Source organism: Stenella coeruleoalba (genome assembly GCF_951394435.1).
Source record: "Stenella coeruleoalba genome assembly, chromosome: 13".
In the NCBI taxonomy this organism is placed as follows: domain Eukaryota; kingdom Metazoa; phylum Chordata; class Mammalia; order Artiodactyla; family Delphinidae; genus Stenella; species Stenella coeruleoalba.
This window is the reverse complement of record NC_137159.1, coordinates 13,728,616-13,743,916: the sequence shown is the minus strand read 5'-3', so window position 1 is coordinate 13,743,916 and position 15,301 is coordinate 13,728,616. Positions and strand designations below refer to the sequence as shown.

At 43.4% G+C, this 15,301-nt stretch overlaps 1 protein-coding gene across 1 annotated transcript in view; it reads left to right on the top strand.

The window, feature by feature from the left end:
• Nucleotides 1-8,189, top strand: part of RMND5A (required for meiotic nuclear division 5 homolog A) — a 61,293-nt gene extending 53,104 nt beyond the window's left edge. Inside the window, exons 7-9 of the mRNA XM_079941039.1 lie at nt 3-105; nt 2,081-2,235; nt 3,515-8,189. Of these exons, the coding sequence (XP_079797165.1) occupies nt 3-105; nt 2,081-2,235; nt 3,515-3,578 (322 nt within the window). The 3' untranslated portion in view covers nt 3,579-8,189. The remainder of the gene's footprint in view (nt 1-2; nt 106-2,080; nt 2,236-3,514) is intronic.
• The last annotated feature ends 7,112 nt before the right edge of the window (nt 8,190-15,301 follow it).

Below are 15,301 nucleotides of genomic sequence, written 5' to 3'. Positions count from 1 at the left end.
AGTTTCTCAGCAGGTTGTGTGGCACTGCCAGCTTTAATTAATATCAAAGCTGTGATCGAACAGAGGCAGTGCACTGGAGTTTGGAACCAGAAAGATGAATTACCTGTGAGTGCCATTTTCTGTTAGTTATTACCTCTCCTGTCATTAGAAGAACGTGGATGTTAAGGATTTTAAATGCCTGTCTTGCCTTTTAGTCAGGGAACATTACTGTAGCCTTTTGACAGGGGTTCTTTTATGTGTATGTAGACATGACTAAACAGTAGAAGTGGGGAGCTAGTACATTTTGGAGGCGCTGGAAGATCTTTCTTACCATTTTGACTTAGAGTGGCAGTGACAGCTAATGAAGGAAGGCATCAGAAGTGGGGAGGGTGGATATACTGTAGCGTGTGGTATGTTCTAAGTGCAGGTACTTAGCTTTTTAAAATATGAAAGCAGGGAGTCCACTTGATTTAGTTTTGTCTGGAACATTGATATTTATGAGATCATGGGCTTGTGCTGGTTATATTTTTCTAATACCAGTTAAAATAAGTATATAGCTGTTAAAGGTCGTCGCAGTGACATCTGCGGTCATCAGTGGCCCTCCCGTGCTGTGTGTCCACCGTTGTCATGGACTGGGCCATGGTTTTAAATATCTGCTCCAGTCACTTGCCAGCTCTGTAACTTCTCAAAGCAGTGGTTTGTCCGTCTCTGAAATGGGGACCGTCCTTCTCTTTATGGGGCTATTAAAGGCTGGAGGTAACAGAGGGATGCTTAGAATAATATAGGACACATAGTAGGTAGTCAGGTTTTGTTGCCGTAGTGGTTATGACATGGAGCAATAACAAAGGTCATCGTGTGTGTATGTGTCCATCAGGCCTCTGACAGTAGGCACTAAAACTTTGACGGGAATTACCATTCCTGTCTTGACTTGGTCACAGATCCTAAAGGGCCAAAATATGCATTTGGCTTTTTGCTTTTTTTCTGCCACCCCTGTGCGCAGGTTTATCTGCAATTACCCTGTTCTTCCAGCTGGTAACTGTCGGTTGGTTGCCCCAGCTTCTCAGAGATCTGTCCTGATTAAAGGCGCAGGTGCACTGCCAGTCCTGAGCGTGGTCGGGACACGAGCAGGACCCTGCATGGCTGCTGCTCATCTGAGCAAGTGAAACGAATTTGAGTCTTCACTCGCTTTGCTGAGGCAGGTGCCTGCAAGAACCTGGCAGTTTCCCAGGTGTATTGTCAGTATCTTTGACACTTGCGCACTAGAGCAAAGCACACTGAAATCTGAATTCACCCAAAGCCCGTGTGTCAGGGTGATAAAACAGTTGCGGGGAGGGCGGTGGGGGGGATGATCTGGTCATTTTTTCTCGGGATTATTGTTACCCTTTGCCACCTTTCTTGAAAGAATCTGAGCAATAGACTATTATGTTGCTACAGCCATTTTAGGTTTAAAAGGAAAGAAAACAGTAAGAACTCATGTTTGTGGAGCCTCTGTGCTGTGCTAACCACTATGCTAAGGTGGTTTCATAGCTTTTGTTTTGTTCACTGCAAAGAGAGAGAGCTGATACAAGTGCTGTGAGCTCAGATGGATGGGTTGCGAATTCTCCTGCTGAACTTTAATTTAAAGCCCTTGTTTCAGGTAGTTTCTCTGGACAGTTACACATAAAACATGGAAAAGATCTGGATCTGAAGCCCACACAGCAGTAAACAATGTTTAGTCTGCCTTTAAAGGAATTATCACGCTGAATTGCATCACCTAGCTAAGGGTGCTGTAAAAACAGTCAGGAGTCTCGCGGGTTTACTCTTCGATATTTGCTGATGGATTTTCAAGAGCATTTGACTTCTAGAGTGTTGCCTTGCCTTTGACTCTTGCTCTCAGGCAGCAGAATTTGGTTTGATACGTAGTGTTAAAAATAATTTAGAATTGTGAGGTAATACTTTGAATCCCAAAGACTGTCCATCTTTGGTTAGTTTAGAAGAGTGCTGTAAAAAGTTACCTTCAGATGAGTAGGTTTGATAAATGTTCTTTGCTGCAGAGTACGTTCTGACATGTGGATGGTTTTCTGTAATATAACTTGAGCCTTTTACCTTTTTTTAAAAACAGATTGAAGTGGACCTTGGTAAAAAGTGCTGGTATCACTCAATATTTGCCTGTCCTATTCTTCGTCAGCAAACCACAGATAACAATCCACCCATGAAATTGGTCTGTGGTCACATTATATCAAGAGATGCCCTGAATAAAATGTTTAATGGTAGCAAGTAAGTGTCTGACTTTTTCAGTGGCAGTAAAAAAAAAAAAAAAAAAAAAGAAACAAATACTCTTTTGGAACTTAGTGGGAAGATAAGTAACAAGGATAAATAAATGTAGCTAGAATTTAGAAAGAAATAGATTTCTTAACTACTTATTTAGTTTAGTGGGTGGTATCTTTTCTCAGTCTTTATTAGTCTTTGTTCATGAATTTATTGATTAGATTTATAACCGTGATCTTTAACTCTTAACTTTTTGGGTGGGTGGTACATTGTCATCCCAGCCCTTCCCCTCCCTTTTACACAAATGGTAGCATACTATACACTGTTCTGAACTTTGCTTTTTTTCACTTAGTGGTACACCTTGGAGATTTTTTTATGGTGTAGAAAGAGCCCTCGTTCTTTTTTAAAGCTGTAGATTATTCTGTCATATGGAAATGTGATGATTTATTTAACCGGCTCCCTGATGATGAACATTGAACTTTTGTTACTATAAAGTGAATTACCGTATCTATATGTGATTTATAAATTTGTAGAATTGTAATTCAACAGGTATATACATTTATAATTTCTATACATAATGAACCCAAACTTAAAAATACAGTCTCAAAACCCTATTTCTAGCTAAGGCAGCTGGAAAATTTCTCATTGGAGTTCATTTCAGACCCATTATGGTGAAGTCTTTCTTTTAAGAGAAGGCCCTGGAGCAGTTCATGTTCTTCCCAGAAACCCTGGGAGTGCAGGTAGGTGGTGACTTGAAGCCAGAGCTTGGTCGGGGTTCAGACCATGCTGGTTTCACGTGCCACTGCAGGGTATTGTGTGCCACGCCAGGGCACGTAGGCGGCTCTGGGTAGGCTGCGTGCCTTGTAGGCTTAGCAGCTGGCATCAGGGTTGCTGCATGTGAGTGGATTGTGACACCAGTACCTCTGAAAGTCATTTTGAGATAGGTATAAGCTAAACCTTGGAGAAGAAAAATTGGATTTACTTCTGAAACCCCGAAAGCAATTTTCAGAACAGTTGTCTTTGTTTTCAAAATAGTTTTCACTGATTTCCACTGAAGAAGAGCCTTGGAGTTTAGCGTCTGGCTTGGATGGTGTTTCTTTGTGACCCTTCAAAGCTTGGCTGTTACATTAAGGGAAAGCACAGTTAATCCTCAAAGCAAAAAACAGACGTGTGTGTGTGTGTGTGTGTGTGTGTGTGTGTAATTGTTAAAGACTCTATAACTAGATAAAAATTGAATGCTCAGTACTGATCCTGTTCCTTGATTTAATGTTTTCTTTCTTGTCTTTAGATTAAAATGTCCATATTGTCCAATGGAACAAAGTCCAGGGGATGCCAAACAGATATTTTTCTGAAGAAATAACTTTAGTTTGCAATTTGTAAGTGAAACTGAATCGAGAGAACGTTCCATTTAATGCAGCTAACCAAGGACTCCCATGTTTATATAAGCTAATGCTCCGGAAACTTTGCCAACATTTTAGTGTGTACACACTGAGGGGAGTGCTCCAGATGAATATTATCATAGGGCTTTATTATATTCTTGGTCTTCATTTCTGATCAAGTAAATACACCAGCAGTTGTCATTCAATGCAGGTTTTTGTACTTAATTATATGGTGATTTTTTTACTTTTTAAGAGCAGAAACAGAAATTTACCTTCCTGCCATGTGTTTAATATCTCTCCTGCTTTTACTTTTGTCATTCTCCTGATAACTGTAAGCCTTGAGAATGTTTGTGAAAAAGTTTTATTTCCTGTTATGTGTACATAATTAAATGAAAATTCTTCAGAAAAAGTTTGAAAAACTGAATTGTGGTTATGAAACTAATTTGCAGGGGTCTTTTTCCTTAAGGAAGAGAGCTGTGATAGATTCCAAATTTGCTTTTTGATGTTTTCCTCTGCTCCAGCTCTCACCAAGTAGTCAGCAGACCTGCATCTGAGGTCTGCTTGTAGCCCCAGCAGGCTGCCTGTTATAAAATTCCATCACCAATTTATTAGCAGGTTGGTGTGAGCAGTCTTCCACTAGAACAGAGTGGAAGCAGTACTGTTGTTTCTTTGCTTTTATTGCCAAGAGGTGCTTGTTTTAAAAGAGTGTTCAATAAAACAAAATTGTGACGTTAGAAGTGTTCTTAAGTTGATATTTGCTCTCTTGGTCTTGGTAGCCCTCTTCTGTCAAATCTGCTTTCAGGACTTGGCTGTTTATATTGCGTTTGTATATCATTGCAGGCACAGTGTTGCGTGTATGTATATATATATATGTGTGTGTGTATATATATATGTGCACCAGCATCAAACATTGTGTATCTGGAGGGGAAGAAGCATGTTCCGGTCCTAAAATGCAGTTACCAGACTCATCACTTGCAACCCTTAAACTTAGAAGCTAACAGATTTTCTGTAGTGCAGAATATGTTCATTGCTGTTTTTATATTTGAATAGTATACTGTTCAATGCCTCTCTTCTGCAAAGCATATCATCTCACTGACTGTGAATCTGTATATTATTCTCATGGATACAGATAATGATCTTTTCTCTTGTGAGGTATCTTCATTTAATGCACTGTCCAGAAATAGCCATGCGTAAGAGTCTTTCTCTGGATGCTGAACTACGTGGAAAAGACTTCTGTGGACATAATTCTGACTTAAACCCATGAAGCTACTTCATTTTGAGAAGAATGTCATATGGAAATCACCAAATACTTTGCAACTCTGTGTCGTCTGACATGGAACCGAATACCAATAGAGGAAAACTTTCATGAGAAAATGAAGAAAGAAGAAAACACAGAAGCAAAGAGAAACGTGACGCTTCACATTTTAAACTGCAGATTGACTTCATTTGCGGGGGAGGGAGATACCAGATTTGGTGCTAAGTTAATTGGAAACGGGCAGCATTTGCTGTAGTGTATCCTAGCCTGGCTGGTGTATCCTGAAATGTTCACCTGAGGGAACGGGGATTTGTTTGTAAAGGAAAGGGGTACTGCTTGATTGCTGTGTGTGATCAGGCTGATGGCAGGAGGTACTGTGTGCTGGGGGGCTTAGCCAGGGATCGATTGGCCTGCCGAGCCGCCCGCCGTGCCCAGCCTCCGGCTCAGCCTCATGGCTTTCCTGTTGGCACCCTCTGTCCACTAACACAGTGAAGGAAGGGAGCAGAGAGAAGCTCCCTGGACTCCAGGAGAAGGTAGAGAACTCCAGGCGACACTCTGGCCGAGGATGTAAAATTGCTTTATTATGTATTTTTTCCTTTGAATGAAACCCAGAGTGTCTTTTTTTTTTTTTTACCTTTTTCTCACTAGGCCAGATGTAGTTTTAGTTTTAGTTACAACTTCCTCTCACCTTTCCACCTCAAATACCTGCACAACATTTAGGCTTTACATAAGGTTGGGACAATACAGACATTGCTCCAGAGGCTGGTGGTAAACGTCTATTGGCGGCCAGACACTTCACACAGCTGGCTCAGGCCAGTTTCAAGGAGAAAATCAGGCGAGAGCTCTGCTTTGTCCCTCTCCCCGTGTTGGAAATCCTGCTGACAGTTTTCTGTGCAGCTCATGAAACTTTAGAAAGAATATGCTTTAATGGAAGCATTGGATTTTACAGCTTCCTGTGCGAGGTCCTTGTGGTCCCACTGGGCAGGGTTAGGGCCAAAAATTTGAAACTCTATTGATCTGACAATTTAACGTGCAAATGATGTCTTCTAACCTTCTTTAATTAAATGCATGGACTTCAAATTCACTGGTGACTAAATGTGAAGGAGAGAGGTGGATTTGAAGAGGCCAGACCTTAACCAAAGATGCTGAAATACAACGTGCTGTCCTTTCTGCTCTAGAAACACCTTCACCAATGGTGTCAGGACCATGTCATTACTGAGGCCGTCAGTCAGCAGTGCGGGAGGATGCGCTTCGTCGCTCTCTGCTTCCTCCTGCAAAAGGTCGTGAAAAAGAGCCAAGGTTTTTACAGTCAGACTAGTTACGTCCATTGAAAACAGAATTCCAGAGTGGTTTCTTAAATTTCTTTAGGAAACCATTTCCATTTACCAGTCATGGACAGAGGCCATGGGACTATGCTAAACCAGTAAAACCTTATCAGATTCTTAGATTCTGATTTAGAGCATCTGTGCTTTCAAGTACCATCTGAAGTGCAGTGGCTAAGGTTGTCTTTTGATCTTTCTTTCTCCTTTGTGTGATCATCACAAATGCCATTTCTGTTGCTTTAGTGGTGATCATAAGATGCTTCTAATACATAAATGAACGGGTATTGGTGCCTCTTGATTTTTAAAATTTTGAAGAAAAGAGCCACCTCATATTCATAGGGTGTGTGAGTATTTTGTGGGTGAATGAGCATTTGATTGAAACTAAGGAGATTATGAAGTAAATCTTTTGTTTTGATTTTTGTGTAGCAGCTGATGTATACAGAGACACTAAACCCCACGCCACATTTTGTGGGGGAACGAGGATCCTTTTTTCTCTCCAGGTAGTCCCACAGGTTATGCAGTTTAAGTTCAGTATATTTTACGCTGTGAGTTATTTTCCACCTCGGTGGTTTCAGCCTTTGGAACAGTAGATACTGCAAAAACCAGGAACTTTGGTTTATCTGCACAAGACAAGCTGCTGGTAGACATTAGCCCTCTGGTTTTCCAGCTCAACCTCTGATTAAGTGGATTGACAGTCAGGCTGGCCAGTCTACTTAGTCAGCTGACTCAGGTTATTTTCAGGGAAGGCATGGAGGCATGTTTGGTTAATTTCATCACTAGGATGTGTAAGGTGAAGACACAGACCAAATACCTTTAATTACTTAACTCTTCGTACATTATCTTTGGTAACACCAGAATGCTCTGGTCTTGGGGGCATGTCAGCAAGGAACACAACAGAAGGTTTGGTGCTTCGTAAGCCTGTCCAGCTGTGGCAGGTTTTATGTAGCACGGTGGTGTTTACCATAAGCAGGTACAAACTTCATGAACTGTTCTTAACGATAATTGAATAGATACCAAAAATGGAATGACAAATGTATTTTAATAGCAGATGAGGCAATTAGTTTTAGGGCGAGTTTTTCCGCTGTTGATTCTACTTCAAGACGTAGGGAGAGAAAACAGTTTCGTTTTCAAGACATTTCCCTCTACAGTTTGATACTGTAGTGAGCATATGCTTCACTTACTTCCAAAGAGGCAGAAGCAGCTGGAACTGGCTTATAGCACATGCTTTGTTTCACGTTATGGGTGATGACCTACACTCTTATTTTAATGTTCTCCAGCAAGGCAGATGTGGGGCTCACGAGGACTTAGTGCCTGATCTTTTCTTTGGGGAAGGGGTGGGAGTGAATGTATCGGGGATGGGAGGGAAGCTAAGAGAAGAAAATGGGAGCGTGAATGAGTGTGCATGTGTCTGAAATTCACCATTACCCCCACCTGTGTCTAGCAAGGAACAGGTATTTAATGTATTTTGCTCCTGACTGCAGTGTGCATGTATTTTTTTGCCCTCCTCCATGTTTTCTAGACTTATACTAAAAGGATTCATCAAATCATCTTGTTCAGATGGCTCAGGATTGTATTTCTTTTGCTTACCCTGTGCTCTTGGGTTCTATAGTATTTCTATAATTATGTAACAATAGTGTTGCACTGTAATCTATCATATAGAGCTATATGTATGGAAAATTTTGATCAGTTTTTTTAAGAAATGTATCCTGTTTGCAAAGGCACAATAAAGTTGCATCTTATAGACTATAGGCAATAAAGCTAACAATAAACCTTATTTAACACAAACCATATTCACATTCTCTGTTCATTCGATCTTGAGAAAAGTCTAGCATATCCAGTAGTTTCAGGGATATCATTTTAACTTAAAAGGTTCTGATATATTTAATTTATAAATTTCAGACTGATATAATAGAGTTTTGGAAAACTATAAGAAATGCTTTGTTAATGTGTGTATTCCTATGTAAAACACATGGCTTCTCCTGTGTATATTTTTAAAAATTAAAAAGAAATGCACATTTGAAAAGTGTTTTGTGGAACCAGTCTGTATAAATGTGACAGGTGCCAGAGGTAGGAGGGAGGGAGTATGGAGGTAAGAGAACATCGCTGTCTGTATTTGCTGAGGGTCTGCATGTGAAGAATTTAAGCAGATATCTTTGTCACCATCTCATCCTGTTTCTGGGCCACCGGCAGTGTGAGAAGAGGAGGCGGCTGGGCACTGTCCCCAGTTTCTAAGGGGGGAATCGGGTTAATGTTTACAGGTTCCTGCCCCTCATACTCACCCTGTGGTTGCCTGGGACCCTCTGACCAAGTGAATAGCGTGTGACCGGAAAGAGGGGCCCGGTAACAGCTCTGCCCAGGCTGCTGGTGGAGTGGGGCGTGAACACCCAGCTTTGCCGAGGAGGAACAGAGGACGAATGGTCTTGTCATCACCGTGACACACTAAGGTGGTAGAGACCAAGGATCTATTTGTGCTGCTTCTGTGTATTTTCTCAGAGAGAGAGACTCATCAGAACTATATATTTAATGCTTATGTGTGGTGTACTCTGATATTTTTTATTATTTGGTTAATGCTCGTCAAAACAATTGATTTCATGACTGTCTAAGGGGTCGGGATCCACTGTTTAAAAAAGCCTTGCGTTGGGAATTCCCTGGCGGTCCAGTGGTCAGGATTCTGCGCTTTCAAGGCTGAGGGCCAAGAAGCCGCGAGGTCCGGCATGAATGGATGCGTGCGTGCATGGATGGATGGATAGATGGATGGGTGGTTAGGCAAGCCAGCCAGCCTTGCATTAAGGGACGATAGTGTAAAGATCCAGTCACAAAGCTTCACTGAAATCTCCTGTCAATATGTATGATAGAAAGTATTTTTTCTTTTTCCAAAAACCTTTTCCTTGCAGCGGGGTGTTACGCTCCCGTGAGCCTTCCACGCTAGCAAATGTAATAATTCTGAACATTAGAAGCACTGCCTAAGCAAGGGCTCGTGTGTGTCAGGGAATTTTGTACCTCCTTAGCTATGCTTCCTTCCAGCTTAGGAAAGTGCAAAGTGCTTCAAGCTAAATACTGGCTTGTGCGATAGAATCCATTAGTAACTTAAGCAGTTGTGTGCCTGTTAAATGCAGAAAGTATTTAACATATCATGGAATGACATCTTCAGTCATTAAACATGGAATTTTTTTTTAAGCGCCAGGCACTGGGAGGAAGCAAGTTCCTGGGCCTCCAGGAGCTTATGGACTGCTGGTAGGTGCAGAAAAGTAGAAAAGTACAAAGACCCTTTAGTGAGGTTAATTCCCACCAGTGACCTAGCTACTGGAGGATGATGGGAGAGAAGAGAAAGGAGAGATGTAATGATTTATGTGTGTGTTGGGGGGGGGGGTTGGCTGCACCCCGCAGCTTGCGGGAATCTTAGTTCCCTAACCAGGGATCGAACCTGCGCCCTCGGCAGTGAAAGCGTGAAGTCCTAACCACTGGACCGCCAGGAAATTTCCCGATTTGTGTGTCTTTAAGGTCCACTCTGGCCACAGTGGTCTGAAAGATGGTTGGGGAGAGGAGGAGTTTAGACCCTGGGAGGCCAGTACAGTAGGTAATGAAGCTGAGAGTGAGTTTCTCTTGAGCACTCTAGGTTCCGGGAGGAGAGTGGTGAACAAGGCAGACTTGGTCTCTACTCTCAGTGAGGGTGATCTGAGAGAAGTGTAATGAAAATGCAGCAAGGTGATGCTTTTGTCACACACAGTGCTCCAAAATCTTTTGTAATATATAGAGGCCTTGAAGCGTTCTTGTCTCTCAAAGCAATGGGACTCCTTGCTCTGGTATTCTAGAAGATATTCCCATTTCTTTCTATTGTCCCCAGTTTCTAGGTGAGTTTCTAACTTCTCCACACTCTGCTTACTTATACTGGTCCCCTACACTATGGGGGTTGTGTAATGATATGCCAGTCTCCCGTTGGGACTGGTCTTTTTTTTTTTTTTTTTTGCGGTACGCGGGCCTCTCACTGTCGTAGCCTCTGCCGTTGTGGAGCACAGGCCCCGGACGCGCAGGCTCAGCGGCCATGGTTCACGGGCCCAGCCGCTCCGCGGCATGTGGGATCTTCCCGGACCGGGGCACGAACCCGTGTCCCCTGCATCGGCAGGCGGACTCTCAACCACTGCGCCACCAGGGAAGCCCGGGACTGGTCTGTTTACTCCGTTTGAAGACTGCATTCAGCCACAGAGCAAGTGCTGCCCTTCAAATGAAGGTCTTTGGTGTCCTTTCCCCTCTGAAGCAAAGATGTACCTTAAAAGGAAACACGTTATCTGTTAGCGTTCAAGACTGTTTCGGGAGCTTTCCCCTTTTGATCAGGTTAGAAATGCATTTTAGGTTTCCTTTCATTCAACACAAGACTGTTGCTTTTAGTTATTTTAGATTAAGGAGCTAGTCAGCCCTACAGAGGAATTTCACAGGAAATTATTACATTGTGAAAGCTTTGACAGGTGGTTCTGGAAATCTGGGCTGAGGGTCCGTGTCTGTGCTAGTGTGTATCAGTTAGCACCCTGTGTGCTGCAGGCAGTCTGGGGTATGTGTGGTGGCTTCACGCTATCAGGGAACCCAGGCTCCTGTCATTCTGCTCCACAGCCTTGACGTGTGGCCTCAGTTTCACCTCTGATCAAATCTGTGTTCCAGGCAGGAAGGAGGAGGAGAGGAGTGGGGAAAGAACAGGCTTCCAGCTGAGTTAGCCCCTTTGAAGTCTTTCCTGGAAGCTCTACGCAGTGACTTACTAGCCACGTTTGGCCGCAAGGAAGTCTGGGAAATGTAGTCTTTGAGCCTGGCACATCGCCACCTGTAATAAAATGAAAGTTCTGTTGGTAAGGAAGAAGGGGAGAATGGTTGTTAGGAAGGCAACCTGCAGTCTCTGCCACACTTAACCATGTATTTCAGCCAGGAAACAGGTGAAATTTGAGTCACAGAATGGAATTAAGTCATCAGCACCAGTAGTCAATGCTTTCACCTGCCCTGAGATACTGGACAAATGAGGAGTTAGCTATCAGTGCTTTTCACTGACAGTACATCTCCTTGAGCTGCATTTCTTGGCCCCTGGTGGATTCAGAAGCAGCAACCTCGCCCTAACTTCCGACAGAACCCCTGTTCTACTCTTGTTCTAGAACATTCTTCCCATTTGTTGAATTTCAGAGCAGGTGGTGACCTTTGTTTTCTACCTTGGGCTGCATAGGTTAAAAAAAGTACATTTGGTTTTGAGATGCTTTTAGACTTTTAGAGAATTTTTAAGTGCTCTACAGGCAGACCTTGTTTTTTATTGCACTTCAGTTTATTGTGCTTCTCAGAGACAGTGTTTTTTACAAATTGAAGGTTTGTGACAACTCTGCGTTGAGCAAATGTACTGGTGCTGTTTTTCCAACATTTGCTTACTTCATGTCTCTGTCACACTTTGGTAACGCTAGCAATATTTCAAACTTTTTCACTATTTTATGTGTTACGGTGGTCTGTGATCAGTAATCTATGATGTTACTGCTACGACTTGCTGAAGGCTCAGATGATGGTTAATACTTTTTAGCAATAAAGTTTTTACAATTAAGGTATGTGCATTTGTTTAGACATAAAGCTACTGTACGCTTAACAGACTACAGTATAGTATAAACATAACTTTTATATGCACTGGGAAACCAGAAAATTCGAGTGATTTACTTTATTGTGATACTTGCTTTGTTGCAGTGGTCTAGAACCGAACCCACAACATTTCTGAGGTTTGCCTGTATTTGCCTAATTTTAAAATTAAAAACAGACTGTAAAATATTCAATCTAGCAAAGCAGTTAAGAGTTTGGGCTATGGGATTAGACCTGAGTTCAAATCCCGATCCCACCAGATTCTAGTTGTAGAATCTTGGGCGAGTGGTAGAAGCTTCCTATCTATGCCTTAGTTTACTCACCTGTAAAGTAGAATAAAAGTTCCTACCTCATGGCTTTGATGAGGCCTTAAATGAGATACCTGGCCCACGGTGAGTGCTGAGTAACCGGTAGCTATCATTTCGTTAAGTCAATGAAACATAAGACTGATGACATATGCGGGTCACAGCCAGCTCAGAGAGAGCAGAAAAGGGGAATTTGTAACTGGCGTGCGAAGGTGAGATAGGCCTGCAGGGATGGGGCCTTCAGTAGATGATGAGATGACCAACGGTCGGGCATATCCTTTTCCCACTCTGCTGGCCTCAGCCAACTGTTCTACTCTCCTGTGCAGTGGACAGGCACAGCCCCCACCAGCACAGGGAGGGTGGTGGCACTCAGGATGCCAGGCTGAAGGGAGCTTCACATCACACCGTGCAGAGGCCACGTCCATCTGGGACTGAGCTCTTGTGAGATTTGCGTGAAGGGCTGTCTTCCGCACACAGGGGTGGAGATCCTTGGGTGTACTAGCCCGTGGATCCATCGGGAATGACTATCGTGTACCCCTTTTTGCAATAGAAATTGGAAGAATCAGACACGAGTGGCTGCATTCAGCGTGTAATTGGTACAACAGTAGTTTTGAGAAATTCAGTACAAGTTCATTTTTTCAGTATACATTTGTTACTATGTTCCAGGACCTGTTCTAGGCACTTGGAAGATACATATAAACATGTGTGTTCTTGCCAAGAACCTTTTGAGATAGGGACGATTGTTACCCTCATTTTACAAGTGGGGAAACTGAGGTATTGAGACGTTGTCATTTGCTGGAGAACACACAGTTAATAAGTAGCAGAGCCAGGAAGCTGCTTTCAGAGCCTCTACATGTAACCTAATCTCAGGTTATCATGGCCTCCTGCAGCTCCCTTTGGTGGAGAGGCGCTGCTCAAACCTGCTTTTCGGAGCAGGTTAAGAAGTACCTGTCCCTACCTGTTGTAAAATCGTGTGCAGAAAGGATTTGTATACAGGCCCAGGGCAGAAGGGAGGGGCAGCTTCTTGCTGGTTAAAAAAAAAAGAGAGCGCCTTTCCCTGAGCCACTTGTTGTTGAAGAGTCGTGGGGGATTTCCAAGCGTATGGTGGGTTCTCTTAAAAACAGTTTAAAAGCTGGAGAAAGAAACGACCAATTTCTCTGTTTTTTTCTCCCACAAATAGGATACATTTTGTTAAGAGAACGCATGTTTGTTTAATGAACCGCACTGAGGCTGGATTCTGGCCAGCTGATAAACAAGTGTACTGCCTAGTACAGAAGTCATTTCTCTAGTTCCTGTTTTTCAGGGTCCAAACATGTGCTGTGGGCATCTTTCACATAGGAGAACTTGTAAACCCAGAGCTTCAGGCTAGAGATTGGCAAGCAAAATACGACTGTTGGACCTGAGGCCTTCGGCTTTGAACTGCAGGTGTAGAACAAGCAGGCTGGATGTCTGTGGTCTCCGGAGAGCCCCGAGCCTAGATTCGCAGCCCACCCCTAGCATGCTTTAGGCCTCGTGGTCTGCAGACTGGCATTCTATTTTCTTCCTGGTCTCGAGGGCCAACTCTAATGAATGCTTTTTCCTGTGTTGATGTTTTTAATCTCCAAAATGTTGTTTACCATCTTATTTGTGGTAAGTGAAACCCTTTTGTAGGGGGTATGAAAAAAAAAATCAGTAAATATTATATTTAACGCTCTCTGGAGCCTCCCTAGTATGGCTTCCCGTACACCTGAGCTGCAGGTTGGAGCTCTTTTCCTGTCCCTTCGCCCTGGCTCAGATTCTCTGACATTGGTACTCCACGGCCATCTTCTCAAGTTAGTCACATGAGGACAGCCATCCTTACAAGTTTCTGCCATGAGGAGAGGAGTGCCCTTTGTGGGATGCTTCTCTCCTCACCTCTTTCAGGGAACCCAGAGACGGCCCAGAGCCTGGCAGCCGCTCCAAGCTGGGCCTCAGTCCCTGGGGTGCCCCCCCACAACCCTGGTCTGGTTAGCTTGATATGTTCAGGAGGAGGGGTGAAGAACCAGATTTTGTCTCAAAGGAACTTTCTCAGCTTTCATTTCTGCTTTCCCACACTCGGGATACTTTCTCTTCTAGGATTTTGTTCTCTAAAAGTAGACTGGGGCTTCCCTGGTGGTGCAGTGGTTGAGGGTCTGCCTGCCAATGCAGGGGACACGGGTTCGAGCCCTGGTCTGGGAAGATCCCACATGCCACGGAGCAACTGGGCCCGTGAGCCACAACTGCTGAGCCCGCGCGTCTGGAGCCTGTGCTCCGCAACAAGAGAGGCCGTGGTAATGAGAGGCCCGCACACTGCAATGAAGAGTGGCCCCCGCTTGCCACAACTAGAGAAAGCCCTTGCACAGAAACGAAGACCCAACACAGCCATAAATAAATAAATTTAAAAACCTTTAAAAAAAACTGACATTTCATTACCCTTAATTGTGTCATGAAGTTCTATATTTTAAAAAAAAAGTAGACTGTTTTTAAAAGTTAAGGCTGTGGAAGGCAGTTTCTGGGGGGCAGGGAAAGTTCTATTTCTGCCCTGGTGCTGGCTATGCGAGTGTTCATTTAATAACGACTTGCATCTGTGTGCTTAATGACTTGTGCACTTTTCAATACGTATATTTTACCTGAACAACAGAAATGAAGATTTTGTGATTTATTATGAGAGGAGTATCAGCTCTTCTGCTGCCAAGAAAGCACAAAAGGAAGGAAGATGATACAACAAGAGAGGAATCCATTTCAATTGATGTGAAAATGGGGGAGGGGGTCCAAGGTGAAAGTGGGCAGTGACCCAATAATTTTAGGTATTCCTCCTAAAGATGTGTGCAGCATTTTAGTAGTGTTTGTTATTATAGTAGTGGAAAATTGAAAACAATTAAATGTCAAGTCATAGTTAAGTGATGGCACAACCAAAAATGGAATGAGATTTCGCTATTATAAGTTTGCCATAGGACTTCCCTGGTGGTCCAGTGGTTAAGAATCCGCCTTCCAATGCAGGGGATGTGGGTTCGATCCCTGGTCGGAGAACTAACATCCCGCATGCCTTGGGGCAGCTAAGCCTGCGCACCACAACTACTGAACCCGCGCGCTCTAGAGCCCGCGTGCTGCAACTAGAGAGAAGCCCACACGCCGCAACGAAAGATCCTGCATGCCGCAACGAAGATCTCACGTGCCCCAACTAAGACCCGATGTAGCCAAGTAATAAAAAAAGAGTTTGCCATA